Raw genomic sequence first — 26,918 nt, 5'->3', positions numbered from 1 at the left:
GGAATAAACGTAGCAAACAAGCTTTTTCTAATTTTCTTCCTATAAACGACTCTTACCGTATTTCAACAGAGCACTGCCCTCTATTAAGCATAGCAGACAGTGAAGATCCTCAGAATGCCTCAAAGAGGAATACTGTAAGTATGTGTGATATACTACATTATACATGTTCACATACAGTGTATGATACAGTGACTTCTTCTCCAAGTCCCCTGGTCCTAAGACCAAGAGTCCTCCCCCCAACAACAAGAGACAGAGGGACACCACCACTCTGGAGAATGAGGAGAGACAGAGGGACACCACTCTAGGGGATGAGGAGGCTGGCAATGCTTTCCCGGATAAAGTAGAATCCCCCGTATTTAAGAGCAAGTCAAAGAAACGTCGTGTTATCTCAGACAGTGAAGATTCTGACACAGAAGTGGCAAATGAAACAAATGAAACAACTAACGAACTCTCAGACAATGTAGAGATGTCTCAATCAGAAGAGAATGCTATAGTATCATCATCTGTGCAACCATCTATGGATGTACCAGTGACTGAGGAACAGGCCCGCAATGGTGGGCCTAGCACTGAGGGGACTGGCCACAATGGTGGGCCTAGCACTGAGGATGAATTATTGAAGACGCCTCCTAAGAGAAAAACTGGTTTGTCTATTTAAACACTGACAATCAATGCACTGTGTGTACTATAGTAGCTAATGCACAGTGCTCATTACGAGTGCTGTGTTGTATGCAGCTAGAGCTATGGCTACCTCTAGCTCTGTAGGAGATTGTGATGTCACTAGAGCTATGGCTACCTCTAGCTCTGTAGGAGATTGTGATGTCACTAGAGCTATGGCTACCTCTAGCTCTGTAGGAGACTGTGATGTCACTAGAGCTATGGCTACCTCTAGCTCTGTAGGAGACTGTGATGTCACTAGAGCTATGGCTACCTCTAGCTCTGTAGGAGACTGTGATGTCACTAGAGCTATGGCTACCTCTAGCTCTGTAGGAGACTGTGATGTCACTAGAGCTATGGCTACCTCTAGCTCTGTAGGAGACTGTGATGTCACTAGAGCTATGGCTACCTCTAGCTCTGTAGGAGATTGTGATGTCACTAGAGCTATGGCTACCTCTAGCTCTGTAGGAGACTGTGATGTCACTAGAGCTATGGCTACCTCTAGCTCTGTAGGAGACTGTGATGTCACTAGAGCTATGGCTACCTCTAGCTCTGTAGGAGACTGTGATGTCACTAGAGCTATGGCTACCTCTAGCTCTGTAGGAGACTGTGATGTCACTAGAGCTATGGCTACCTCTAGCTCTGTAGGAGACTGTGATGTCACTAGAGCTATGGCTACCTCTAGCTCTGTAGGAGATTGTGATGTCACTAGAGCTATGGCTATATACCTCTAGCTCTGTAGGAGATTGTGATGTCACTAGAGCTATGGCTACCTCTAGCTCTGTAGGAGATTGTGATGTCACTAGAGCTATGGCTACCTCTAGCTCTGTAGGAGATTGTGATGTCACTAGAGCTATGGCTACCTCTAGCTCTGTAGGAGATTGTGATGTCACTAGTTATTCTTATTCCACGCCCAGCTCGTAAGCACACTGGCAAGATGAGATCACCCCAGGCAACCACACCAAATGCATCATCAACAGACATTAAGAGCCCTCCTGTTGAGAGGTCACCAGCCAGGGTCAGGAGTACCACCACACCTGCATTAGAGGCGACTGACCAGGACAGTGGGGACAATGAGGTAATGATGGAGGTAGTGATGGATGAAGGAGTGGCCTTAGCTAGCAAAGAAGAGGTACAAGGAAATGATGAGGAGAAATCAATGGAGGAAGAAAAGACTGTGCATTCATTCTTTTGTAAGTACATGGGCATGTTCATTACCACTTGCACTAGCTGTGTCATGGTGAACCTTGACCTCTAGCTCAGCTCTAGTATGGCTTCCCACATGGCACATGTATTGTGTGTACCACAGTTGCTTTGCCTGAGGCTGCTACTCTCACGCCCCCTCACTGTACTCTCCACCCCCCACACAGCTCCCAGGACCACCCACACACCCACCAGGACGTCTCCTAACAAGACTAACAAGAGCCTTAAAAAGGAGATAAGGTATAATTTTTATATTATTTCCCAACAAGCATATGTAAATAAAAAAAAATGTATGCTCTAATGCTTGCTGTAACTGCTCTAACTGCTCTAACTTCTCATGTTAGCTGTTGCTCCTATTGGAGGGAATGTAGTTTGAGCTTCCCTGCATGTGTTTTAAGTCATTGTACATTCCAGGTTACGTTACTTACAGTATTCTTGGGAAGTCCATACCAACTTTAGTAGAGAGTTTCTGTGCACCAAGCAAATCTTGTTCAAGCTTTATTGTCTGATTACCTGTTTCATCTCTGTATCATACATGAAGTACAATGGTAGTGTTTTGCTGACAGAGTTATAATAGAGCCAACCTATTGTCCCCCTCTGATGGTTGGCTTGGGGCAACTCTGGTGGGTCCGCAGCAGCTGCAAAGTGCTCTAAGTATCTTGAACATTTTTTAAACTTGACTTGGGCTGTGAGATACTGCAATGAACTAGTTGAGAAAAATGACATGAACATTCATTTTTATACTTGTACCATGCATCGGTGACTCCTCCTTGTTGCCCAACGTGCATGCGTCCTTTATCCAATCATATTCATTCTTCTATTTATTGAGATTGACATTTTTCGATGATGTATAGTCACTGTATGAATTTTCTTATCATTAATTTATTCGAAGTCCCTGGGACTTTTCCCAATGCTGTAGCTGTAATTTTCTCTTGCTTGCAGTAGTCCAGAGTCCCAACCAGTGGGGTGTGTAGGGGAGGTGGACTATGACCCCTCCATCACCAACTACCATCCTCTCAATCACGCCTGTTGGAACAAGGGACAGAAGTTAGTCTAGTGCTTTGACTAGTACTTTATCTGTGTAATGTTTTATCCTCCCAGAGTCCCGTACATGGCAGTGGCCAAGACATTTGAGCATATTGAGGAAGAGAGCAAGCGTCTGAAGATCATCTCCACTCTCACTAACTTCCTCCGCTCAGTGATCCTCCTCTCACCAGCCGAGACTGTGCCCTGTGTGTATCTCTGTCTCAACAAGGTACACTAGTCATAGCTGCATTAGTGTGCATCTCTGTCTCAACAAGGTACACTAGTCATAGCTGCATTAGTGGTTAGGTATGTACTCCCTCAGCTTGCCCCTGCATATGAGGGACTGGAGCTAGGCATTGGAGAGTCCTTCCTCATCAAGGCCATTGCTGGTGCTACTGGTAGGAACCCTCCTCAAGTCAAGGCTGACTATGCAGAGAAAGGAGACCTCGGGCTAGTGGCTGAGGTGCGTGTGTGTGGGTGTGGGGGGGGCTAGTGACTGAGGTGTGTGTGTGTGTGGGTGTGGGGGGCTAGTGGCTGAGGTGTGTTGTGTGGGTGTGGGGGGGGCTAGTGACTGAGATGTGTGTGTGTGTGGGTGTGGGGGGGCTAGTGGCTGAGATGTGTGTGGGCGTGTGTGTGTGTGTGGGTGTGCGGGGCTAGTGGCTGAGATGTGTGGTATAATCCACTACTCATTGAATGTTGTCTCCTCACTTGTAGATGAGTCGCAGTACTCAGCGGACGATGTTTGCCCCTCCCAAACTAACTGTGTCTGGAGTGTTCTCAAAGTTCAAGAGTATTGCCACCATGTCTGGAAGTGCTGTACGTATGTCTACCTGTACACAAGCAGTTGATACCCCCCACACCCCCACAGTCCCTGTACACAAGCAGTTAATACCCCCCATACCCCCCACAGTCCCTGTACACAAGCAGTTAATACCCCCATACCCCCCACAGTCCCTGTACACAAGCAGTTAATACCCCCATACCCCCCACAGTCCCTGTACACAAGCAGTTAATACCCCCCATACCCCCCACAGTCCCTGTACACAAGCAGTTAATACCCCATACCCCCCACAGTCCCTGTACACAAGCAGTTAATACCCCCCATACCCCCCACAGTCCCTGTACACAAGCAGGTAATACCCCCCATACCCCCCACAGTCCCTGTACACAAGCAGTTAATACCCCCCATACCCCCCACAGTCCCTGTACACAAGCAGTTAATACCCCCATACCCCCCACAGTCCCTGTACACAAGCAGTTAATACCCCCCATACCCCCCACAGTCCCTGTACACAAGCAGGTAATACCCCCCATACCCCCCACAGTCCCTGTACACAAGCAGTTAATACCCCCATACCCCCCACAGTCCCTGTACACAAGCAGTTAATACCCCCATACCCCCCATAGTCCCTGTACACAAGCAGTTAATACCCCCATACCCCCACAGTCCCTGTACACAAGCAGTTAATACCCCCCATACCCCCCACACCCCCACAGTCCCTGTACACAAGCAGGTAATACCCCCCATACCCCCCACAGTCCCTGTACACAAGCAGTTAATACCCCCATACCCCCCACAGTCCCTGTACACAAGCAGTTAATACCCCCATACCCCCACAGTCCCTGTACACAAGCAGTTAATACCCCACACCCCCACAGTCCCTGTACACAAGCAGGTAATACCCCCCATACCCCCCACAGTCCCTGTACACAAGCAGTTAATACCCCCATACCCCCCACAGTCCCTGTACACAAGCAGTTAATACCCCCATACCCCCACAGTCCCTGTACACAAGCAGTTAATACCCCCATACCCCCCACAGTCCCTGTACACAAGCAGTTAATACCCCCCATACCCCCCACAGTCCCAGGCCAAGAAGGTTGACATCATCAAGGGTCTGTTGGTTGCATGCAGGGGGTCTGAAGCAAGGTACCTCATTCGCTCCCTGGGGGGTAAGCTAAGGATTGGACTGGCCGAACAATCTGTTCTCGTGGCAATAGCTCACGCCGTGGTCTACAGTCCACCTTGTACAGGTGAGGGAAATATACAGTAATGAGTAATTGTACCCCCCCTCCTAGATTGGCCCCCTGTGGTGTTGAATGCCAGTAAGACAGTCTCTCCTGAGGTGTTCCACAAACACTTGGAGGGAGCAGCCCTCACTGTCAAGTCCAGTTACTGGTACTGAGCTCTGTGTGCGTTGTCTGTTACCACTCTCTGTTACTGTATCACTGTTAGTTTGTGAGCATCTTGTAATACACACACACGCACACACCCACACACACAGTGAGCTACCTAACTACGAGGTGTTAGTGCCAGCTCTGCTCAGTCACGGGCTAGACCATCTCTCAGAGCATTGTAGACTCACTCCGGGGATTCCCCTCAAGCCCATGCTGGCCCACCCAACCAAGGGGCTGCAAGAAGTAAGACTATAGCTAACTAAGTATGTATGGTAAAACTATGATGTGATTTTGTATTTTGTACAATGATTGCTATTTTCCTCTGGAGGTTCTGCGTAGGTTTGAGGGTGCAAGGTTCACGTGTGAGTGGAAGTACGATGGAGAGCGTGCCCAGATCCATGTGATTGAGGGTGGAGAGGTCCGGGTATACAGCCGCAACTCTGAGGACAACACTTCAAAGTACCCAGACATCATAGGAAGAATGCCCAAGGTAGCGTATGTGTGTCAGCTTTGTACACTTACTTTATGTCTTGTTCAGATATTAAAGGATGGTGTGAGGTCATGTGTGTTGGACACTGAGGCTGTTGCCTGGGATACAGAGGAAAAGCAAATACTACCATTTCAAATACTCAGCACCAGAAAACGCAAGGTAGAATAATCTCAAGGTAGAATATTCTATGTGCATGGTCTTATTGTGTGTGTGTGTGTGTGTGTGTGTGTGTGTGTGCAGGATGCAGAGCTGGCTAGTATCAAGGTGCAAGTGTGTGTGTTTGCTTTTGATCTCATCTACCTCAATGGAAAGGTAACGGCCTTCGTAGTTGTGTAGTGTATACTGACTGACCAAGTTCTTACTGTAGTCGCTAGTGAAGGAACCGTTTGAGAGCAGGAGAGCATTGCTAAGAGAGTCCTTCAACACTGTGGAAGGAGTGAGTGATGTCAATGGCTAGTACCAAGAGTGGTGTCAATGCTTTCTCTGGTGTACAGGAGTTCATGCTGGCCACCTCCAAAGACTCTAAGGATCTTGATGAGATACAAGTATTCATGGATGAGTCCATCCAGGGCAACTGTGAGGGCCTCATGGTCAAGACACTCGACAGAGATGCTACCTATGAGATAGCAAAGAGGTCACACAACTGGCTCAAGGTATGAGGAGTGTTAGCAGTGATGGTTGACTTTAGTTCTCCATGCAGCTCAAGAAGGATTACCTTGAGGGTGTGGGGGACACTCTGGACCTGGTGGTGATAGGAGGGTTCCATGGGACCGGGAAGAGGGCAGGGAAATATGGTGGCTTCTTACTCGCCTGTTATGATGAGCAGAATGAAGAATATCAAGTCATTTGCAAAGTGAGTACAGCTAGTATACTCGTACTGACCTATCGTTTAATATCGACTAAACGTAATTTCCACAGATTGGCACTGGATTCAAAGATGAGGATCTCGAGAATCACTCGACATTCTTCAAAAATCATGTTATTGATGCTCCGAAGCCTTACTACCGCTACAGTAGTCAGGGCGTCCAACCAGATCACTGGTTTGACCCTGCACAGGTACGTTCCCCTGTATGACACAGACGCAAGTGCTCACTCACTGGTGTGCAGGTGTGGGAGGTGAAGGCTGCTGATCTCTCCATCTCTCCCGTCTACACGGCAGCTGCAGGAATTGTAAGTATCTTCACTAATAGAAAGAGCTAGTACACCGTTCATATTAATATGCATGAATGTAGCATCTTTGCGAGACCATACTTGGGTTTTCCGATATCAATAACTTTTGCATTAAATACACAATCCTTCCCTCCAGGTTGATCCAGAGAAGGGTATTTCCCTGCGCTTCCCTCGCTTCCTGCGTATCAGAGAGGACAAGACTCCGGAGGATGCTACCACTAGCGATCAGGTGGCAGGACTGTATCGAGGTCAGAGCAACAATGCAAAGCCAGCTGACATGAAGGAAGAGGACTTTTACTGAAAAACTAACTATAATCTGTCTCTACTGTGTTGCACATTGTTGTTGTTCTTTATCTTGTGCACATCTCTCTTGTGGTATAATCTATTGAAGCTATTTCCTGTTGTGATCATAGTAAATAAATACAGAGATTGAGTCTCTCTCATGATTCATTGATCAAGTAGAATGGCGTCTCAAGCAAGTGCTGACAGCAAGTCTAGGCCATGGTTTAAACTGGAGAGGGTCACTACTTTGAAGTATCATAGGTGGGTTGCATGGTGTATCTAGCTGCATGCCCTCATGCAGGCCCTGCATACACTATAGTCTATACAATTATAGAGGGTGGGTCTTCTCATGTTCAGCTAGCTAGACTAGGTATAATAGCTGGTTTTTGGGCAAGCAACCAAACAAAGTGTAGCGATGGATAGTGTTCACTCCCTGCATGTATGGTGTGTTCACTCCCTGCATGTATGGTGTGTATCAGTTCATGCTCACTCCACACACTAGTCCAAGTTCATCAGCCACTAAGGGGATGTTAGCAACCGCTCTCGAGGCTCAGAAAGAAGAGGATGAAATGTCTAAAGTATGTGTGAAATAACTTATAATTATACATGTCACTATTATGCATGATTATAAGGACTCTGTCTTCAAGTCAGGTGTATAGTGTTTGCTCAAAGGTTCATGCAGCGGGGTGGAGCGTTGTATAGCCCATATAGCTACCCCCCCCCTACCTAGTAATGTGTGAGAACCTTGTGTTGGTGTGGCCTATGAGTGATGTACCGCCATGCAGCCTTATAGATATAATTATAGCCAGTATACAGAATCAAACTCTCATTTGGTTACCAAAGCAATAACTTAGATTGCCCCCCTCTCCTATGCATGCAGGCACTAGTACACTCTCCTCGTGCTCGTATCCTCTCTGATGACTCAGACACTCTATCGATGGCCGACACAGACAGAGAGGTGGACACTTACGACCAAACAATACGTAGAAAAACAGAGGTGAGTATAATAGTCAGCTGAATATTCATCATGGGTGGCATTGGGAAACCTTGTTTGTGCTCAGTGTACATCAGTTGAGCCCTTGTCTCCAATCAATGCAAACCCACATCCCTCACCACCTAGCTATAATTATAACCATTGGGTGTAGTCACAATAATTATATGTTTTTCTTGCACAACTGATTGGCCGTTAATTATACATGTACAGGGTTATGACATCCTTGTAAGATTGGAGTATCATTTTTGCAAGACTTGAGCTATAGTATGATATAATACACATGAATGCATGAGTACATTACTCCCCTCTTGATCAGATTGCCAAGATGTGTCTGATAGCACAATGTACCATCATCAATATGAATGAAGACGATCAGAAGAAGAACGCTCTAATGGACTATGTCAGGAGGGTGAGCTATAGTGACTGATAATGACACTAATCCACGCTTCTACTGTGCATGCATGTAGGTGTTCCCAGTGTCTGGTAAATGGGATGAGCTGCTCACTGCAGCCAAGGCTGACAAGGCAAGTCTATAGAGATTGATCATGTGTATGTTATTACGTGTCTTCCTTGTTACACAGATCAGTGAATGGAAGGTCGTGGTGACTGGTGAGCTGAATGGACTGTTGTCACACACACACACTTTATTGCAGTGTTTCCATGTTGTATAAGTATAATTATGTACACTGACTATAATTTTTATACAGTACATGTGTATATTGACGTGTGCTTGCTTACGTGCTGTATGCAGTGTTGAAGGCAACAGGGCTGCCAGCAAAGGATTCAAATGGTAGGCACTTTATACCATGAACTCACCCAGGATCCTGTAGGCCCAATTTCATTGCCAGCTCATTTCCTACTTGTTCACCACATTGTGATGCAGGCTTTAGTGATCCATACGTGAGGCTGGGTATAATCCGAGCAGAGAGCAGGAACAAGCAGTTGGTCAAGAAGCACAACCTCCCTGATTGGTACAGAGAAGGGTTGGTACTAGGCAATATACACCACACCTCTGTCATCGAGAAAAACCTGGACCCAGAATGGAACGAACGGAAGGAATTGTACGCTAACATGCAGTGTTCATAATAGCATGGTTTATTGCACCTAACATGCAGTGTTCATAATAGCATGGTTTATTGCTAACATGCAGTGTTCATAATAGCATGGTTTATTGTACGCTAACATGCAGTGTTCATAATAGCATGGTTTATTGCTAACATGCAGTGTTCATAATAGCATGGTTTATTGCTAACATGCAGTGTTCATAATAGCATGGTTTATTGCTAACATGCAGTGTTCATAATAGCATGGTTTATTGCTAACATGCAGTGTTCATAATAGCATGGTTTATTGCTAACATGCAGTGTTCATAATAGCATGGTTTATTGCTAACATGCAGTGTTCATAATAGCATGGTTTATTACACCATTTTCTCAGGAAATTTGAAAATGTGACTAGTGAGGTGCTGGTTCTGGAAGTGTGGTGAGTGTGTATATTGACTGGTCATGTATGGACAAGCGTACTCTCCACACCCACACACACACCCACACACACCACACCCACACCCACACCCACACACACATAGGGACAGGGACAGTAAAGGTCCTATTGACGCGAGAAGTGGGAAGATCACAGAATTCACTATCAAAGGATTTGAACGGTATATACGGACAGTCGTGACGCACATCCTGCAGTACCATCTCTTCCCCTACAGTTTCTTCCACAACGTTGTGGCCAGTGATGATTACATTGGACGAACCTTCCTACCTCTGTCAGATATCACACATAATGGGGAGGAGAAAATACTTAAATTGAAATCTCACTCGGGTCACCATGACGACAGAGGCATGCTACATGTACTGCTCAATATAGAGTCTGAACAAAGGAACCTCAGGGATCACGATGTGAGCAGTAGGTCTCAGTTCTGAGTACATATCAATACTCTCTGAGCACAGGCTGCTATTGAGGGGCCTGGTGAATGCTTGCTTGATTTAACCCAATACCTCCCCCCTAGAACCCCCTCTCGGAGCACAGGCTGCTATTGAGGGGCCTGGTGAATGCTGACAGTCGCTCAGAGAGTGGACGATACAAGAGGAACTGGGACGGTGTGCTCTCTACAGAGGCTGATGAGCTGCTCAAGAATCACAGCTTCATGATCTCCATGAGCGACCTGCAAAGATCAGCTATGTAAGCCACTCTTTGTGTGTGTGTGTGTGTGTGTGTGTGTGTGTGTGTGTGTGTGTGTGTGTGTGTGTGTGTGTGTGTGTGCGTTCGGGCAGGCGGGCGGCCAGGTGGGTGTGGGTGTATATATATAACTATACTTTATGTGATTTATTGTGTGCTTCGGTCAGTGATCTATTTCTGACCCACATTGTGCACACACACAGTCAGCTCAACGTTCTCATCCACTACCATCGTCTGTTTAGAGTCAGTATCAAGACATTTCTACTCCTACTGGTCACCATCCAGCGTCAATACGACCTGAGTACAAAGGTCAATGCTCCAAGGGTACAAGAGGCAGAGGCAGAGGAAGATATCGATAATGATGATGATACGAGTTCTGACCAGACGAATGCACCCTTGCAGGAGGAGTGGGTGAGAGTAGTAGCTATATAAGGACTGGCAATGTGTGGTCCATTGTGACATAATAATGTTGTGTCTACTAGCAATGATCTAGTTATAAGCTTAATGATTCTGTCCAGTCTAGTGCTACCCCCCTCCCCCCCCCCCCCCACACACACACACACACACACACACACACACACACACACACACACACACACAGGAGAAGGACCTTCGCCACGACCTGGTAGAGCTACTGGGTAACCTGATACTGACTCTCAAGTTCCACATCACAAAGTTTAAACTCAATGATGTCAGCAATGGCTCGAGTAATGACGAAGATGACAAGATACAAGAGAGCATCAGAGGAAAACGCTACCAAAAATTCATTACATACATCAAGTACGTAATATACAACAGCAGTGTATTGGATGTCATGCATACAGCCCTTGCAACATGACTGTTGTAGACTGCAAATACATTCTCTACACGATCATTCTTAGAACTACATTCATCTCCCCACACACACACCCCACCCCCCACACACATGCACACACATGCACACAGAGTGGCGGAGGAGCTCTCTCGTATTGCCCCTCTGGTCCAGTGTCTTGCAGAGGATGATAAGACAGTGTCATGTCTGGTAGCCCTGGCTGTTCCTCTAGCTGCTTCTGATTGGTTCATTGATACCAAGCCAACCACAGAGGATGGTGGGCAAATGCAGGTGAGGGACACACGTTACAGTTGAAGTATTAGCCAATTGTCTGGCCTATGGGTTTGCACTGTATATACATGTGAACCCGGCCTGCTGTTATTGTGTTGTGCAGTTGGCTAAGGATCTTGATGAGCTGTGTAGCTCCACTCATTACATGTGTGGTATTGCCTTGTGGAAAATAGCCCCTCTCTTCAAGAAGTAAGTTGTGCACAATCACCACTATAGCTATAGCTGAGTGTTGCAACTGATGTGCAGGGATAAGAGTGTGCTGGATATTGAGTATTTCTCCCACTTCTACTTGTCCATTGATGCCTTGGTGAGTCTGTGTCTGTGCATTACACTGCAACCAGTCAGCTTGTACTATACTGTCCTGAAATGGTGCACTGGTAATAATGTACATGAGAAAGGTTTCCTCTAGTCTCTGCTTGATCTCCTCTGGTCTCTCCACTGCTCTTATAGGGCAAAACTAGCTCTGTACTATACCTCCCTCGTCCCGCCCGTAACTAACCGAGTAATATTTTATAATCTCTTGTAGCGTGTGTGTAGTGCATGTACTCTATTCCTGCAGCTCTCTGATTTCGTGAGAACTCGACTGGGACAGTTTGTAGCGGGGAATGATAAAGAACCTCCTGAGTACAGCACTATGGTGAAGGTGTACTCCTCCTATCGTTCTGTACGGAGCATTGTTGCTCTCGCAGTTCAACCAAATGTGGATTTGAAGTGAGAGTTGACATGCATGATCTACATGTATACTGCTAACATGGATGTAATCAAGCCTTGTATTTAAGTACTTCTAAATTTACATTGTCTGATTAAAGTTATAATTATTATATTTATTCTGAATCTCTTAGACTTGTGAATCCTGCCAAAATCTATTTGGCCTCTTACCATGATTGGTACAAACCGATTGTACCTCTTCTCATTGAAGCAGCTTCCAGTGATTGTAAGGAGAGAATCAAGAGAGCCATTGCTGACAGTCAACCAGTGCCGATAAGTGATGAGGTCAGATTGTCCTCCTCTGTTCGTGATTCGTCCGATATTTTGTTTATTTTGTTCCGAGTGAGAGATGATCTTAAATGGCCGGTCACTAGTGAGATGTTGAAGTTCACCAAGCTCATAATGCAAGAGGTGACATCGTGTGCCCTGTTCTATGTCCAACACACCTCTGAGCAGATGAAGGACGAGTATGCCCTGGATGATCAAGAGGTGAGTGTACTATGTAATCATAGTCTGTTTGTGGCAATCTTCTGAAGGAGTAACAATAATTATTTCTGATTTTCTGAAAGCTTAGAAGGAGCCAGTTAATTCAAATGGTATGCTCAAATCTCAAATTTGGAATGGTCCATAATTTCAGAGAATCTATGCACTCAACTTATGTTACTCCTTTCAGCTGGGCGTGACCTTGAACGATATGTATCACATGAGCATTGTGTTTGACGAGTGGCCGGACATTATTCCACACCTCACTGAGGAGGAAACAAAAGACAAAACAAATGCTCAACACATTGAAGATATCAACGGTGTAATGAATGCATTCCACTCGACAGTTGCCATTGAATTATCACGCATCATTAAGAACATTGCTGACAAGGTGTGTACACTACAGTAGTCTGTGCTCGCTGAAACTTTGTTTCTTAAACTCAATTGTTGTTTTTGTTTATCAACACAGGTTCGACCAGAGATAGAGAGAAATCTTCAAGAGCTGTTGAATGCAGAGCACATTGTCCTCCCCAGCAGCTACGACAATCTCAATGAATTGGGGGTACAGACTAGGAGATAATTATATGTAGTATTGTGTGCAATAGAACAGTCATGTGTATACACTTCTTCAGAGATGATTGTGTCTGATTGAATCAATTGTTCAATGTGCAGCCTATTTTGCCGCTAGTGAGCTACCTTGGTAACACTCTGACTGCCCTCTCTAACTACCTGGTCACTGATGTGCTCCTCTCGTAAGTACCCTGTACTCTACACCTTTCAATTGCTGAGTTTAAAGTTCAAGCTATGATTACATTGCGTCATATCCCTTCATTACACACATGATTATACGTATACAGTGTTTTAGGAGATATTTGGAAAGTTTCCATGGAGGCAATTTCCCTGTGCATTGAGTCTATCACAGCTGAGGAGAAACCCAACAGAGTGGAACTGCACGAGCGTCTCTATTACTCACTGATGATGCTCAAGCATTTCAACTATGATAAAGGACGTGGACTACCTTATAAGGATCTAGAGAATGAAGAGTACACTGTAAGTTATGTAATGTTGACGTTATTAGCATAATTATGTGCTTCATGTTCTTTCACAAATATAATTATTGGTATACAATATTAGTAGTGTACACATTTCACATTTCAAGAGCGCTAAATATATTTCAGGATCTTGTTCATGAATTGAACATTCTTCGAGAGGCCACTCAAAACTTGATTGTCCAGTTCTTGTCTGCCATGGGTGATTTACAGTCGACACAAGATAGCGGGAAATTGGGGACGATATTCGTGAGCACAACTTACCTTCGAGATAGTGGCTCAGTTTCATTGGAGATGATTCAAGCAGTTGACTTACGATCAGATTCAAGAGTCTCTCAAAGTACAACTGACTGTGTGTTATCAACTAAAAATTAATGTTTGAACATTCATTATCCTCTCATAATAATGTCTGTTAGTATACTATTATGCAAATCACATCTCCTACCCACCCCCACTATTGCAGTCTGTGCTTGCTTCCTGACCTTCAACCCAGTTATAGAGGTCAGCCTGGCACCAGAATGGCTCTTCCCAGGACTACTGAGCAAGAAGACACGTACAGTCAGAAACAATAACAGCCCCGAAATCAACGAAATATTTGACTTGTTAGTTTAATTTCTGTTTGCTCCCGCTCTTTATGCTATTTGGTATTAAAAACAAAACATGATAATTTGGTCTCTCCCTACAGTCCAATGGCAGAAGATCTCTTGGCTCAAGATGGACCTTCTATTATCTTCAAAGTCTACAACCAGAGCTGTGGGAAGCACTACATTGGAATGGGCATCATCCCTTTGAAGCAAATACCCGTACAAACTTCAGCATCAGAGGATTCTGGAACGCTGGTACCAACTGAACCCACGGATGAGTCTAAGATACCAACACAAAGTAAACCAGAGAGTGACACCCAAACTCCAGGGCCAGCTAAAGCTGAAACTTCCGACCTGCCTAGTGATTCTACACTACCTAGCCCCCCTAGTGATTATGATGACGGTCAACAGACTGAGGCTGTGGAAGAAGCCAGTGGTGAAGGGCAACAAAGAGAGAAAGAGAAGAACAAATCCGTGCTCCTATTTGTTTGGCAAGCTGATGACAATGACTTGGTGTTCAATGAGTTAAAGAAAAGGGCAAAGTTGAAAAACTCGGTAGCAGTACAGTTTCTGAAGAGACATACAGTCAATTTTAATACTTAATTAACAAGCTATTTTTGACTTATGTTTTGATCTTGTGTTCATTTGTGCATGCGCACGTACAATAACAAATCAGAGCACATGTGCATTTGGGGGACACTGCGCATGGGTAGACGTCTCACTGGAACAGATTTCGCAATGTACCGCAATACTCGCAACACCTTGTAGCTAGTACTCTTGCGGTCCTCTATCGGTGGGAACTGTCGGTCTCCATGGTATCTCCTTGGAGACTTTGACGTCAATGGCCTGGAATATTCCCAGATCCAGTTCCAGAAGCTCAGTTCCTTTGAAGTTTGAAGAAAGCGAAGTGTCTTGCTGGAAGAGGTGAGTTTCTTTGCTTGTAGCTCGCATGTTTGCAGGAATGTTAGGCTAGGAAGCCTTGTGGAGCATTGTAGCATTGTTTGCTGTCTATTTGGTCATGTTTTACAGATTGCTATTGACTTAATTTTTTTGCAGATGCTATGCAAACCTTCCACTGTGTTGCAGAACCAGCGCAAGCCTTCCACTGTGTTGTTGAACCAGCGTGAGTCTTCGACTGTGTTGCAAACCATAGCAAGTCTTCCCGTGGAGCAGCGCGAGCATTCTCCAGCCATGAAAGGATAGAGCTGGATCATCCGACACCGTGCAGGCTGCAGAAGCTATTGTAAGTTGAAACCGTACCTCTGTAGCTTGTTTTGCAATTGGCTAGATTTTTTCACTCTGGCCTTTGAGCATATCCGTGTTGCACGCTGTTTGTTGAGAATGGAAGGTTTCTGGTTGGATTAGTTTGCTCTTGTATTCCTAGTGTTTTAAGTGTGGCCCCTTCTTGACTGTGAGGTGTGTAGGTCATGCAGCTTAATAGATCATACTTGCCAGCAAAGCACACGCTAAATGCATGTATGCATGGCTAAACTCGTGTCGACAACGCTTTTTTGTTCTGTTAATATACGCGTGGCTAAGAGTCTGTTACCTGCATGGCCTTGAACCCTTTGGTGGTGATGGGGGGGGGGGGGTGTCCGTAGCACTCAAGTAATCATTCAGAATGTGTGTGGAAGGTTCTTCAACAGTTGGGTTGCAGGACAGCATCTTCTTGTTCTTGAAACCGTTGTTGAACCAGCCTTCGGGGTACAATGATGGATTACTCATGGCATTCCAGTCTATTGAGGGAGCACTCTGCTGTTAGTACCTGCCTAAAGGGAAAGCAGCACAGGATCCTGCCATAATTGGGAGTGTTAAGATCTCGTTATCAGTTCCAATAGTTAGTTAGCTAGGATCATTAGAAATAGCTAGCTATAATATAGTTAGACAACTGCTGCTTCTTGGCTTATGCTAATCTATTATGACGGCTTTTTTAGGATCATAACTCTGCCTACTGCACATGGAATTGGTAAGTTCAGGCTTTAACTAAACTATAGGTGTGCCAAGGGAACTGTAGCCTTTGACTGGGTTAGTGAAGAGTAGTCTTGAGCACTTGTGCAAGCCTTGCGTGCCAGGCTTGTTGCAACTGGAGTCGACAAGGGCTTCAAGAGCAAGGAGGTGTTGTCTCTGTGAGTCTACTGTTGTCGAACCACCCCACACATTCTGGTTGATTACTTCTGTGCTCAGTTAATGGTGCTCACAGTCACAGGGTCCCTTTTAGTTTATTATGCCCTTTGTTGAATCTGTCCCTTGAGCAAGGAAACTACTGGTGGTAATGTTCTCAATGGTTTTGTATTATTATCTAAGGTTGTGGAGATTTGTTGATGGATCGGTTTTGTTTGAACTGCTGCGCTCAATGTAACCATGCATTTGCTTGTTCTCTTGCAGCCACAATGCACACACACACACAGCTCCTCCTACTAGCTACTACTGTACTAGTGTTCCCTTCTCTCACTGCTTTTGTCTCCTCTCTCCCCCAGGTACAGACAAGCCATGCTGCTGTGGGACTGACTGAGTGGTGGTTGTCTAGCTAGCTGTTGAATATTATGTATTAATCAGGTATTTTTCAGGTACTAGATGGGCTCGCTTACTGGAGAAAGGTAAATGTGTTTCTCTCACTGCTTATGTCTCCTCTCTAGCACAGACAAGCTGTGGCACTGGGTACTGGGTGGCAGTAAAAATGTCCTGTGCATGTTTGTAGTGCTCGTTTCCATTGAGAAAGGTAACGCCCACTTTCATAATAATGGTTTCTAAATTTAACTGTGCAGTGCCCGAGTTTGATGTCGTTGTCACTGTGTTGGTTAGTAATGGTAGGCCATGCTCAACATGTTGGAGCATTAATAATTGTTCTTCTCCACAGGTCAAGACAGTTGGAACTAACGGTACGTAAAGTCCATTGCTAAGTGCCCCATTATTGTGCTCTGCAGGTGTTGGAGAAGAGGGAGCTCTCTAACTCGGATTATTATGTGTAGTGTCAAGAGTTCTGATCGATTTTTGTGCACGATTAATGTTGGTTGTATAAAGTTATCTGTGTAACAGACATTTGAGTGGTAACTGGGTGGGGCCAGCTAAGTGGGCGTTGACAGCGTAATTTTTAATGTCATGCAATACGGCCTGGATTCTAGGCTAGTGATTCATTGGCCATCGCTCAAGCGGGCCAACTGTTAGCTTCGAATCCAGGCTGTTTTAATGGGCCTGGTCTCGAGGCTAACCAACTGTATAATGTATACCCTTTCCAGGTCAATCGCACACAATCTGGAACAGTTCCATCACTTTAGTTTGCATCTGAGCCCAACCCACAAAATTAGCTTAATGTTATTGCCGCCCAATGAAGTGGCTATGGCTTGTAGAGATGGGCGTGGGTCAATGGCTGTGCACAAACTAACCATCGATTTTATGCCTTGCTGCTGCCTCGATGGAAGTATGTGTGGCCTCTAAAAGCTGCACTCTGGTCAACTAAGCTGCTTAGCAAGCATGTAGACTATTGTAGAGCTTGTGTCCACTTGTGAAGTGCCTGTGTACACAAATGGCTTGCTGCTTCCTCTTCGAAAATATTCTATGGCTACCAAGATAGTCCAGAGGGTCTACCAATGGATACTACTCAGTCCTACATGCTGTATAGCTTGTTTTAAACCTTTTTTGTGTGTCTTAATTGAACAGCTCAGCAGAACTTCAAAGGATAATCGCATTCATGATACTACCCAATCTGCCACAGAATCCAATATCATGCAACATTCACAAGTTGATGCACGCTCCCTCCCAGATTGTTGTTATACACGTTTAGCAGGATATTTTTCTGTGGAAATTTTGCGCATGTGCAAACAGTCTTAGTAAGATATCTTGTCTGCATGCATCACAGAGAGTAGCATAGTTGGTGGTAGAATGGCGTCTCAAGCAAGTGCTGACAGCAGGTCTAGGCCATGGCTTAAACGGGAGAGGGTCACTACTGTGAAGTTTCATAGGTGGGTTGTTGCATAAGGTGCAAATAATTGTTATGTTGTGCATTGTCTTAATGATATGTAGGGTGAGTGTTGAGCTAGGTAGGTGTAGTGTAGCGATGGATAGTGTTCATTGTAATCACTCACTCCACACACACACTAGTCCAAGTTCATCTCCAGCTAGGGAGTTGGCAACCACCACTCTTGAGGCTCAGAAAGAAGACGATGAAGTGTCTAAAGTATGTGTGAAATAAAATCAATATTGAGGGCTATCTTGAAGTCAGTGCTTGGGGCTATAATTATATAGTGTTTGCATAACATTTACTTTAATATTAGTCACATGCAGTGGTCCTCCCTCCCCTAGTGACTAGGCTAGTCCTAACCCTATAATCTACGCAGACTGTCTCTGATGACTCGGACACTCTATCGATGGCCGACACAGACTCAGAGATGGACACTTACGACCAAACAACACATAGAAAAACAGAGGTGAGTATAATTATAGTCAGCTAAATCGTGATCATGGTTGCATGGTGTTGCTTTTTCCCCTACTTTCATATGCCATTCATTATCCAGCATATTGACATGTAACATGACTATAATCTCGACATGCATGTGCATGGGCATGTAGCTTCAAAGAGCTTAGTGGAGCCCTTCGTCTGCATGCCCACATTCCCTTTCAATTAAGGGCAATCCGTGTTAATTAAATACTCAATTGAGTACAATTTCATATTTACTTTGAAGAGATATTCACAAAAATTTAGCCGCTTCAGTTTGGTTATATACTTCTCTTGATAACTGACTAGCTGGTACCATTCAAGCAAGGGCGTATGAAGAGAAGAGGGCATGCAACTCGCAATGTGTATCCACATTATGATGAGCATATAATATAATGATTATACAATATTAATTTTATACTATAACTATGACTATTAAGCCAACTGCCCACTGGGGAAATAAGCATGCATACATGTACTATATAGCTTAAAGAGAGCCCCTAGATTAACTGGTCCAGGTATACATGCACTACAGGTATATAGATCACTAAATGTAGCAGTCTTCTTATTATTAGGCTTAGCAACTCTTTGCTTCCTAGCAGGAGCCCTGGCCTGTATAATAGCAATGGTCCTTCTCTTCCACTTGTTGACCTGTTGATGTCTGCATGTGGCTACCCCATGCAGAGATACTGTCTTTGCTCTATGTACCTCACTAGCTATAGCTGTCATCCATATCAAGTTGCAATAATTTTTTGTATTTTTAGCACATGCACGCCCCCGCCGTTATTTTGAAATTTGATATAGTTGCATGCCCTTTTCTCTTTATACGCACTTGCTGGTACATGTACATCATGTACATGCAGTCATGTACCACACACCACCTGCAGTATGCAAGACTAGCACATGTCCAGTCATGCACGAGGTACAATTATGACATCCTTATAAATTACGTATGATATAATGTATGCATGAGTACATTACTCCCCTCTTGATCAGATTGCCAAGATGTGTCTGATAGCACAACGTACCATCATCAATATGAATGAAGACGATCAGAAGAAGAACGCTCTAATGGACTATGTCAGGAGGGTGAGCTATAGTGACTGATAATGACACTAATCCATGCTTCTACTGTGCATGCATGTAGGTGTTCCCAGTGTCTGGTAAATGGGATGAGCTGCTCACTGCAGCCAAGGCTGACAAGGCAAGTCTATAGAGATTGATCATGTGTATGCTATTATGTGTCTTCCTTGTTACACAGATCAGTGAATGGAAGGTCGTGGTGACTGGTGAGCTGAATGGACTGTTGTCACACACACACACTTTATTGCAGTGTTTCCATACATGTTGTAGTATGTACACTGTATGCAATACTGCATGGGCTGTTGACATAATTATAGTGTGTTTCGTATACATGCAGTGTTGAAGGCAACAGGACTGCCAGCAAAGGATCCAAATGGTAAGTAATTAGTACCTTATAATTATCACCCAGAATCCTAGGCCCATGCATGCAATTCCTATACTCATTGTGATGCAGGCTTTAGTGATCCATACGTGAGGCTGGGTATAATCCGAGCAGAGAGCAGGAACAAGCAGTTAGTCAAGAAGCACAACCTCCCTGATTGGGACAGAAAAGGGTTGGTACTAGGCAAGATACACCACACCTCTGTCATCGAGAAAAACCTGGACCCAGAATGGAACGAACGGAAGGAATTGTACGCCAACATAAAACATTCATGTAACATTATATATATACAGCGTTCTATTGTCATAATTATTATGATATTAGACATGCTTGATCATCGTGGGGGAATCAAGCCAACCTGTTAGCATAATGATTTGAAGTGAGTGTTATAATAGTAAGGCGGGTGATGGCCACGCCTCAGCTAATCTAGCATGCGCTTAATTCATACATGGTAAAGTGGGTGGAGGGAATCCCACCTGCAGAACAAAACTGTACGTGTAGATATAGGCTTGATTCCCATCCCGGTTATGCAACCATCAAGGGAAGCAACGCATTATTTAATATTATTATGACACGCAGGTCTTATTTTTCTCAGGAAATTTGAAAATGTGACTAGTGAGGTGCTGGTTCTAGAAGTGTGGTGAGTGTGTATATTGACTGGTCATGTATGGACAAGCGTACTCTCCACACCACATTACACCCACACCATGCACACACACAGGGACAGGGACAGTAAAGGTCCTATTGACGCGAGAAGTGGGAAGATCACAGAGTTCACTATCAAAGGATTTGAACGGTATATACGGACAGTCATGACACACATCCTGCAGTACCATCTCTTCCCCTACAGTTTCTTTCACAACGTTGTGGTCAGTGATGATTACATCGGACGAGCCTTCCTACCTCTGTCAGATATCACACATAATGGGGGGGAAAAAATACTTAAATTGGAATCTCATTCGGGTCACCATGACGACAGAGGCATGCTACATGTACTGCTCAATATAGAGTCTGAACAAAGGAACCTCAGGGATCACGATGTGAGCAGTAGGTCACAATGTGAGCAGTGGGTGTCAGCTCTGCATTGTATGGAATTGCTAATAATGATGAGCATTGAGTACATGCTTCTACAGTATAGCCTTGAATATTTTACTGTAACAGTGCTTTTTGTGTTACATATATGATTATACATATACCCCCTAGAACCCACTCTCTGAGCACCGGCTGCTATATTGAGGGGCCTGGTGAATGCTTGCTTGATTTAACCGAATACCTCCCCCCTAGAACCCACTCTCTGAGCACCGGCTGCTATATTGAGGGGCCTGGTGAATGCTTGCTTGATTTAACCGAATACCTCCCCCCTAGAACCCACTCTCTGAGCACCGGCTGCTATATTGAGGGGCCTGGTGAATGCTTGCTTGATTTAACCCAATGCCTCCCCCCTAGAACCCCCTCTCGGAGCACCGGCTGCTATTGAGGGGCCTGGTGAATGCTTGCTTGATTTAACCCAATGCCTCCCCCCTAGAACCCCTTCTCAGACCACCGGCTGCTATTGAGGGGCCTGGTGAATGCTTGCTTGATTTAACCCAACACCTCCCCCCTAGAACCCCTCTCTGAGCACAGGCCTGGTGAATGCTTGCTTGATTTAACCCAATACCTCCCCCCTAGAACCCCCTCTCTGAGCACAGGCTGCTATTGAGGGGCCTGGTGAATGCTTGCTTGATTTAACCCAATACCTCCCCCTAGAACTCCCTCCCGGAGCACAGGCTGCTATTGAGGGGCCTGGTGAATGCTTGCTTGATTTAACCCAATACCTCCCCCCTAGAACCCCCTCCAGGAGCACCGGCTGTTATTGAGGGGCCTGGTGAATGCTGACAGTCGCTCAGAGAGTGGACGATACAAGAGGAACTGGGATGGTGTGCTCTCCACAGAGGCTGATGAGCTGCTCAAGAATCACAGCTTCATGATCTCCATGAGCGACCTGCAAAGATCAGCTATGTAAGCCACTCTTTGTGTGTGTGTGTGTGTGTGTGTGTGTGTGTGTGTGTGTGTGTGTGTGTGTGTGTGTGTGTGTGTGTGTGTGTGTGCGTGTGTGTGTGTGCGTGTGTGTGTGTGGGTGTGTGGGTGTATAACTATACAAGATTTATTGTGTGCTTTGGTCAGTGATCTATTTCTGACCCACATTGTGCACACACACAGTCAGCTCAACGTTCTCATCCACTACCATCGTCTGTTTAGAGTCAGTATCAAGACATTTCTACTCCTACTGGTCACCATCCAGCGTCAATACGACCTGAGTACAAAGGTCAATGCTCCAAGGGTACAAGAGGCAGAGGCAGAGGAAGATATCGATGATGATGATGATACAAGTTCTCACCAGACGAATGCACCCTTGCAGGAGGAGTGGGTGAGAGTAGTAGCTATATAAGGATTGGCAATGTGTGGTCCAATGTGATATAATAATAATTATTGTGTCTACTAGCAATGATCTAGTTATAAGCTTAATGATTCTGTCCAGTCTAGTGCTACCCCCCTCCCCCACACACACACACACACACATACACACACACACACACACACACACACACACACACACACAGGAGAAGGACCTTCGCCACGACCTGGTAAAGCTACTGGGTAACCTGATACTCACTTTCAAGTTCCACATCACAAAGTTCAAACTCAACGATGTCAGCAATGGCTCGAGTAATGACAAAGATGACAAGACACAAGAGAGCATCAGAGGAAAACGCTACCAAAAATTCATTACATACATCAAGTACGTAATATACAAGAGCAGTGTATTGGATGTCATGTCATGTAGCCCTTGCAAAATGACTTCTCTATACGCACATTCTTAGAACTACATCCATCTCCCCATACACACACACAGAGTGGTGGAGGAGCTCTCTCGTATTGCCCCTCTGGTCCAGTGTCTTGCAGAGGATGATAAGACAGTGTCATGTCTGGTAGCCCTGGCTGTTCCTCTAGCTGCTTCTGATTGGTTCATTGATACCAAGCCAACCACAGAGGATGGTGGGCAAATGCAGGTGAAGGGCACACGTTACAGTTGATAATTGTCTGGCCTAAGGGTTTGCACTGTATATATATGGCTGTGTATATCCTGCTGTTATTGTGTTGTGCAGTTGGCTAAGGATCTTGATGAGCTGTGCAGCTCCACTCATTACATGTGTGGTATTGCCTTGCGGCAAATAGCCCCTCTCTTCAAGAAGTAAGTTGTGCACAATCACCACTATAGCTATAGCTGAGTGTTGCAACTGATGTGCAGGGATAAGAGTGTGCTGGATATTGAGTATTTCTCCCACTTCTACTTGTCCATTGATGCCTTGGTGAGTCTGTGTCTGTGCATTACACTGCAACCAGTCAGCTTGTACTATACAGTCCTGAAATGGTGCACTGGTAATAATGTACATGAGAAAGGTTTCCTCTAGTCTCTGCTTGATCTCCTCTGGTCTCTCCACTGCTCTTATAGGGCAAAACTAGCTCTGTACTATACCTCCCTCGCCCCGCCCGTAACTAACCGAGTAATATTTTATAATCTCTTGTAGCGTGTGTGTAGTGCATGTACTCTATTCCTGCAGCTCTCTGATTTCGTGAGAACTCGACTGGGACAGTTTGTAGCGGGGAATGATGAAGAACCTCCTGAGTACAGCACTATGGTGAAGGTGTACTCCTCCTATCGTTCTGTACGGAGCATTGTTGCTCTCGCAGTTCAACCAAACGTGGATTTGAAGTGAGAGTTGACATGCATGATCTACATGTATACTGCTAACATGCATGTAATCAGGCTATGTAAATTCAGTATGTATTTCAGTACTTCTATATTATATACTACCTTACGTATTTACTGAATTTTTATTCCCATGCATCTCTTAGACTTGTGAATCCTGCCAAGATCTATTTGGCCTCTTACCATGATTGGTACAAACCGATTGTACCCATTCTCATTGAAGCAGCTTCCAGTGATTGTAAGGAGAGAATCAAGAGAGCCATTGCTGACAGTCAACCAGTGCCGATAAGTGATGAGGTCAAATTGTCCTCTTCTGTTTGTGATTCGTCCGATATTTTGTTTATTTTGTTCCGAGTGAGGGATGATCTTAAATGGCCGGTCACTGGTGAGATGTTAAAGTTCACTAAGCTTATAATGCAAGAGGTGACATCGTGTGCCCTGTTCTATGTCCAACACACCTCTGAGCAGATGAAGGACGAGTATGCCCTGGATGATCAAGAAGTGAGTGTACTATAAAAGTTGTATACAGATTTTATAATTTCTGATAGCTTAGAAGAAGCCTGTTCAAACGGTTATGAGGATAATCCATGCACTCAACTTATGTTACTCCTTCCAGCTGGGCGTGACCTTGAACGATATGTATCACATGAGCATTGTGTTTAACGAGTGGCCGGACATTATTCCACACCTCACTGAGGAGGAAACAAAAGACAAAACAAATGCTCAACACATTGAAGATATCAACAGTGTAATGAATGTATTCCACTCGACAGTTGCCATTGAATTATCACGCATCATTAAGAACATTGCTGACAAGGTGTGTACACTACAGTAGTCTGTGCTCTCTGAAACTTTGTTTCTTAAACTCAATTGTTGTTTTTGTTTATCAACACAGGTTCGACCAGAGATAGAGAGAAATCTTCAAGAGCTGTTGAATGCAGAGCATATTGTCCTCCCCAGCAGCTACGACAATCTCAATGAATTGGGGGTACAGACTAGGAGATAATTATATGTAGTATTGTGTGCAATAGAACAGTCATGTGTATACACTTCTTCAGAGATGTGTCTGATTGAATCAATTGTTCAATTTGCAGCCTATTTTGCCGCTAGTGAGCTACCTTGGTAACACTCTGACTGCCCTCTCTAACTACCTGGTCACTGATGTGCTCCTCTCGTAAGTACCCTGTACTCTACACCTCTCAATTGCTGAGTTTAAATTTCTAGCTCTATATCCCTTCATTGCACACATGATTATACAGTGTTTTAGGAGGTATTTGGAAAGTTTCCATGGAGGCAATTTCCCTGTGCATTGAGTCTATCACAGCTGAGGAGAAACCCAACAGAGTGGAACTGCACGAGCGTCTCTATTACTCACTGATGATGCTCAAGCACTTCAACTATGATAAAGGACGTGGACTACCTTATAAGGATCTAGAGAATGAAGAGTACACTGTAAGATATGTAATGTTAACGTATAAAATTATGTGCTTCATGTGCTTTCACTATTGGTACAATGTTAGTAGTGTAAAGAGCACTGAATGTATTTCTCATTATAGGATCTTGTTCATGAATTGAACATTCTTCGAGCGGCCACTCAAAACTTGATTGTCCAGTTCTTGTCTGCCGTGGGTGACTTACAGTCGACACAAGACAGTGAGAAATTGGGGACGATATTCGTGAGCACAGCTTACCTTCGAGATAGTGGCTCAGTTTCATTGGAGATGATTCAAGCAGTTGACTTACGATCAGATTCAAGAGTCTCTCAAAGTACAACTCTGTGTATTATCAACTATAATGTTTGAACATGCGTGCACTTTATATTCGTTATCTTGCACATGCCTCAGAGCATCTTCCTTAATATCTGATACCCCACCACTACTACAGACTGTGCTTGCTTCCTGACCTTCAACCCAGTTATAGAGGTCAGCCTGGCACCAGAATGGCTCTTCCCAGGACTACTGAGCAAGAAGACACGTACAGTCAGAAACAATAACAGCCCCACAATCCACGAATCATTTGACTTGTTAGTTTAATGTCTGTTTGCTCCTTCTCTTTTATATGCTACTCAATAAAAACAATTATCACAATTTGTTCTCTCCCTATACAGTTCAATGGCAGAAGATCTCTTGGCTCAAGATGGACCTTCTATTATCTTCAAAGTCTACAACCAGAGCTACGGGAAGCACTACGTTGGAATGGGCATCATCCCTTTGAAGCAAATACCCGTACAAACTTCAGCATCAGAGGATTCTGGAACGCTGGTACCAACTAAACCCACGGATGAGTCTAAGATACCAACACAAAGTAAACCAGAGAGTGAAACCCAAACTCTAGGGCCAGCTAAAGCTGAAACTTCCAACCTGCCTAGTGATTCTACACTACCTAGCCCCCCTAGTGATTATGATGACGGTCAACAGACTGAGGCTGTGGAAGAAGCCAGTGGTGAAGGGCAACAAAGAGAGAAAGAGAAGAACAAATCCGTGCTCCTATTTGTTTGGCAAGCTGATGACAATGACTTGGTGTTCAATGAGTTAAAGAAAAGGGCAAAGTTGAAAAACTCGGTAGCAGTACAGTTTCTAAAGAGACATGCAGTCAATTTTAAGACTTAACAAAATTAATGTTTTTATATTTTAATTTGATTAGCCAGTCATGTTTTGATCCATACTTATTATGATCATATGATATACCAATGAATGTGAAATCGTACCATAATTATAATTATTTTGTGAATACATTACATTAATTTTTATATCACAGGCGCACGGAGAGTGTGATCACACTGTCCGGATCCCCTCAACCTGTACCTGTGATCACACTGTCCGCATCCCCTCAACCTGTACCTATATATACTACTATTTAACTATATTGCATAAATAATCAAAGTACTAGGTCATTTGAAACAGTTTGTGAAGAGTTTTCCTTTTGCAATTGAGTAGATAATATTGTATAGTTGCGCTCTTCATTGTTGTTCCAGAACTCCATTCCATTGCGTTGTCTCTTCTCCTTCATCAGAGCCGGAGATCTTGTTCCTCAGCTTCTTTAGAGTTTTCCGAATATTCAAAGCTTTTTCTTTTTTTTCTTTCTCCAATTAACTTTGGCACGCACACATACTGATCATAAAATACTTTTTTTTCTTTTTTATAAACATGTAATGAATATTGTG

At 44.5% G+C, this 26,918-nt stretch overlaps 4 protein-coding genes across 14 annotated transcripts; all 4 read left to right on the top strand.

The window, feature by feature from the left end:
• The first annotated feature begins 17 nt into the window (after positions 1-17).
• On the top strand, positions 18-7,115 carry LOC135351542 (DNA ligase 1-like). 3 transcript variants are annotated; one of them, XM_064550567.1, is made up of 20 exons: positions 18-134; positions 190-641; positions 1,572-1,847; positions 2,025-2,097; positions 2,800-2,904; positions 2,959-3,112; positions 3,206-3,346; positions 3,598-3,699; positions 4,749-4,917; positions 4,963-5,062; positions 5,169-5,304; positions 5,390-5,551; positions 5,600-5,710; positions 5,792-5,863; positions 5,919-5,987; positions 6,046-6,204; positions 6,252-6,404; positions 6,470-6,607; positions 6,659-6,721; positions 6,858-7,115. In XM_064550567.1, exons 1-20 carry the CDS (start codon positions 115-117, stop codon positions 7,020-7,022), a joined length of 2,820 nt encoding a protein of 939 aa, XP_064406637.1. In that variant the 5' UTR covers positions 18-114; the 3' UTR covers positions 7,023-7,115. The 3 variants fall into 3 exon arrangements, with proteins under 3 accessions (XP_064406637.1, XP_064406636.1, XP_064406635.1); XM_064550566.1 differs by having other exon boundaries at positions 2,803-2,904; positions 5,390-5,710; XM_064550565.1 differs by having other exon boundaries at positions 5,390-5,710.
• LOC135351572 (uncharacterized) lies at positions 653-1,562 on the top strand. The gene has a single exon (XM_064550615.1). The coding sequence runs from the start codon at positions 741-743 to the stop codon at positions 1,386-1,388; it is 648 nt and encodes a 215-aa protein (XP_064406685.1). The 5' UTR covers positions 653-740; the 3' UTR covers positions 1,389-1,562.
• LOC135351531 (protein unc-13 homolog D-like) lies at positions 7,060-17,144 on the top strand. Of its 9 annotated transcripts, XM_064550548.1 has the most exons (30): positions 7,060-7,264; positions 7,506-7,581; positions 7,884-8,000; positions 8,314-8,406; positions 8,465-8,521; positions 8,579-8,606; positions 8,749-8,787; positions 8,881-9,058; positions 9,435-9,479; positions 9,583-9,657; positions 9,712-9,901; positions 10,012-10,184; positions 10,385-10,592; positions 10,783-10,961; positions 11,127-11,283; positions 11,387-11,472; positions 11,530-11,590; positions 11,843-11,994; positions 12,126-12,480; positions 12,665-12,865; positions 12,944-13,036; positions 13,147-13,226; positions 13,332-13,524; positions 13,653-13,875; positions 13,987-14,125; positions 14,209-15,031; positions 15,164-16,826; positions 16,873-16,914; positions 16,965-16,986; positions 17,032-17,144. In XM_064550548.1, exons 1-26 carry the CDS (start codon positions 7,185-7,187, stop codon positions 14,708-14,710), a joined length of 3,780 nt encoding a protein of 1,259 aa, XP_064406618.1. In that variant the 5' UTR covers positions 7,060-7,184; the 3' UTR covers positions 14,711-15,031; positions 15,164-16,826; positions 16,873-16,914; positions 16,965-16,986; positions 17,032-17,144. The 9 variants fall into 9 exon arrangements, with proteins under 9 accessions (XP_064406618.1, XP_064406616.1, XP_064406615.1 ...); XM_064550546.1 differs by having other exon boundaries at positions 16,965-17,144; XM_064550545.1 differs by having other exon boundaries at positions 16,873-16,986.
• A 756-nt stretch (positions 17,145-17,900) lies between these two features.
• LOC135351533 (protein unc-13 homolog D-like) lies at positions 17,901-26,487 on the top strand. Its single transcript, XM_064550550.1, has 26 exons — positions 17,901-18,066; positions 18,206-18,281; positions 18,442-18,531; positions 19,536-19,628; positions 19,687-19,743; positions 19,801-19,828; positions 19,960-19,998; positions 20,077-20,254; positions 20,600-20,644; positions 20,726-20,800; positions 20,855-21,044; positions 21,830-22,002; positions 22,204-22,411; positions 22,605-22,783; positions 22,898-23,054; positions 23,151-23,236; positions 23,294-23,354; positions 23,607-23,758; positions 23,902-24,256; positions 24,372-24,572; positions 24,651-24,743; positions 24,850-24,929; positions 25,015-25,207; positions 25,312-25,522; positions 25,640-25,778; positions 25,863-26,487. Exons 1-26 carry the CDS (start codon positions 17,987-17,989, stop codon positions 26,362-26,364), a joined length of 3,741 nt encoding a protein of 1,246 aa, XP_064406620.1. The 5' UTR covers positions 17,901-17,986; the 3' UTR covers positions 26,365-26,487.
• The last annotated feature ends 431 nt before the right edge of the window (positions 26,488-26,918 follow it).

The sequence above is a fragment of the Halichondria panicea genome, chromosome 17, assembly GCF_963675165.1.
Source record: "Halichondria panicea chromosome 17, odHalPani1.1, whole genome shotgun sequence".
NCBI classification, from domain to species: domain Eukaryota; kingdom Metazoa; phylum Porifera; class Demospongiae; order Suberitida; family Halichondriidae; genus Halichondria; species Halichondria panicea.
This window is presented reverse-complemented; position numbering and strand designations above follow the sequence as displayed.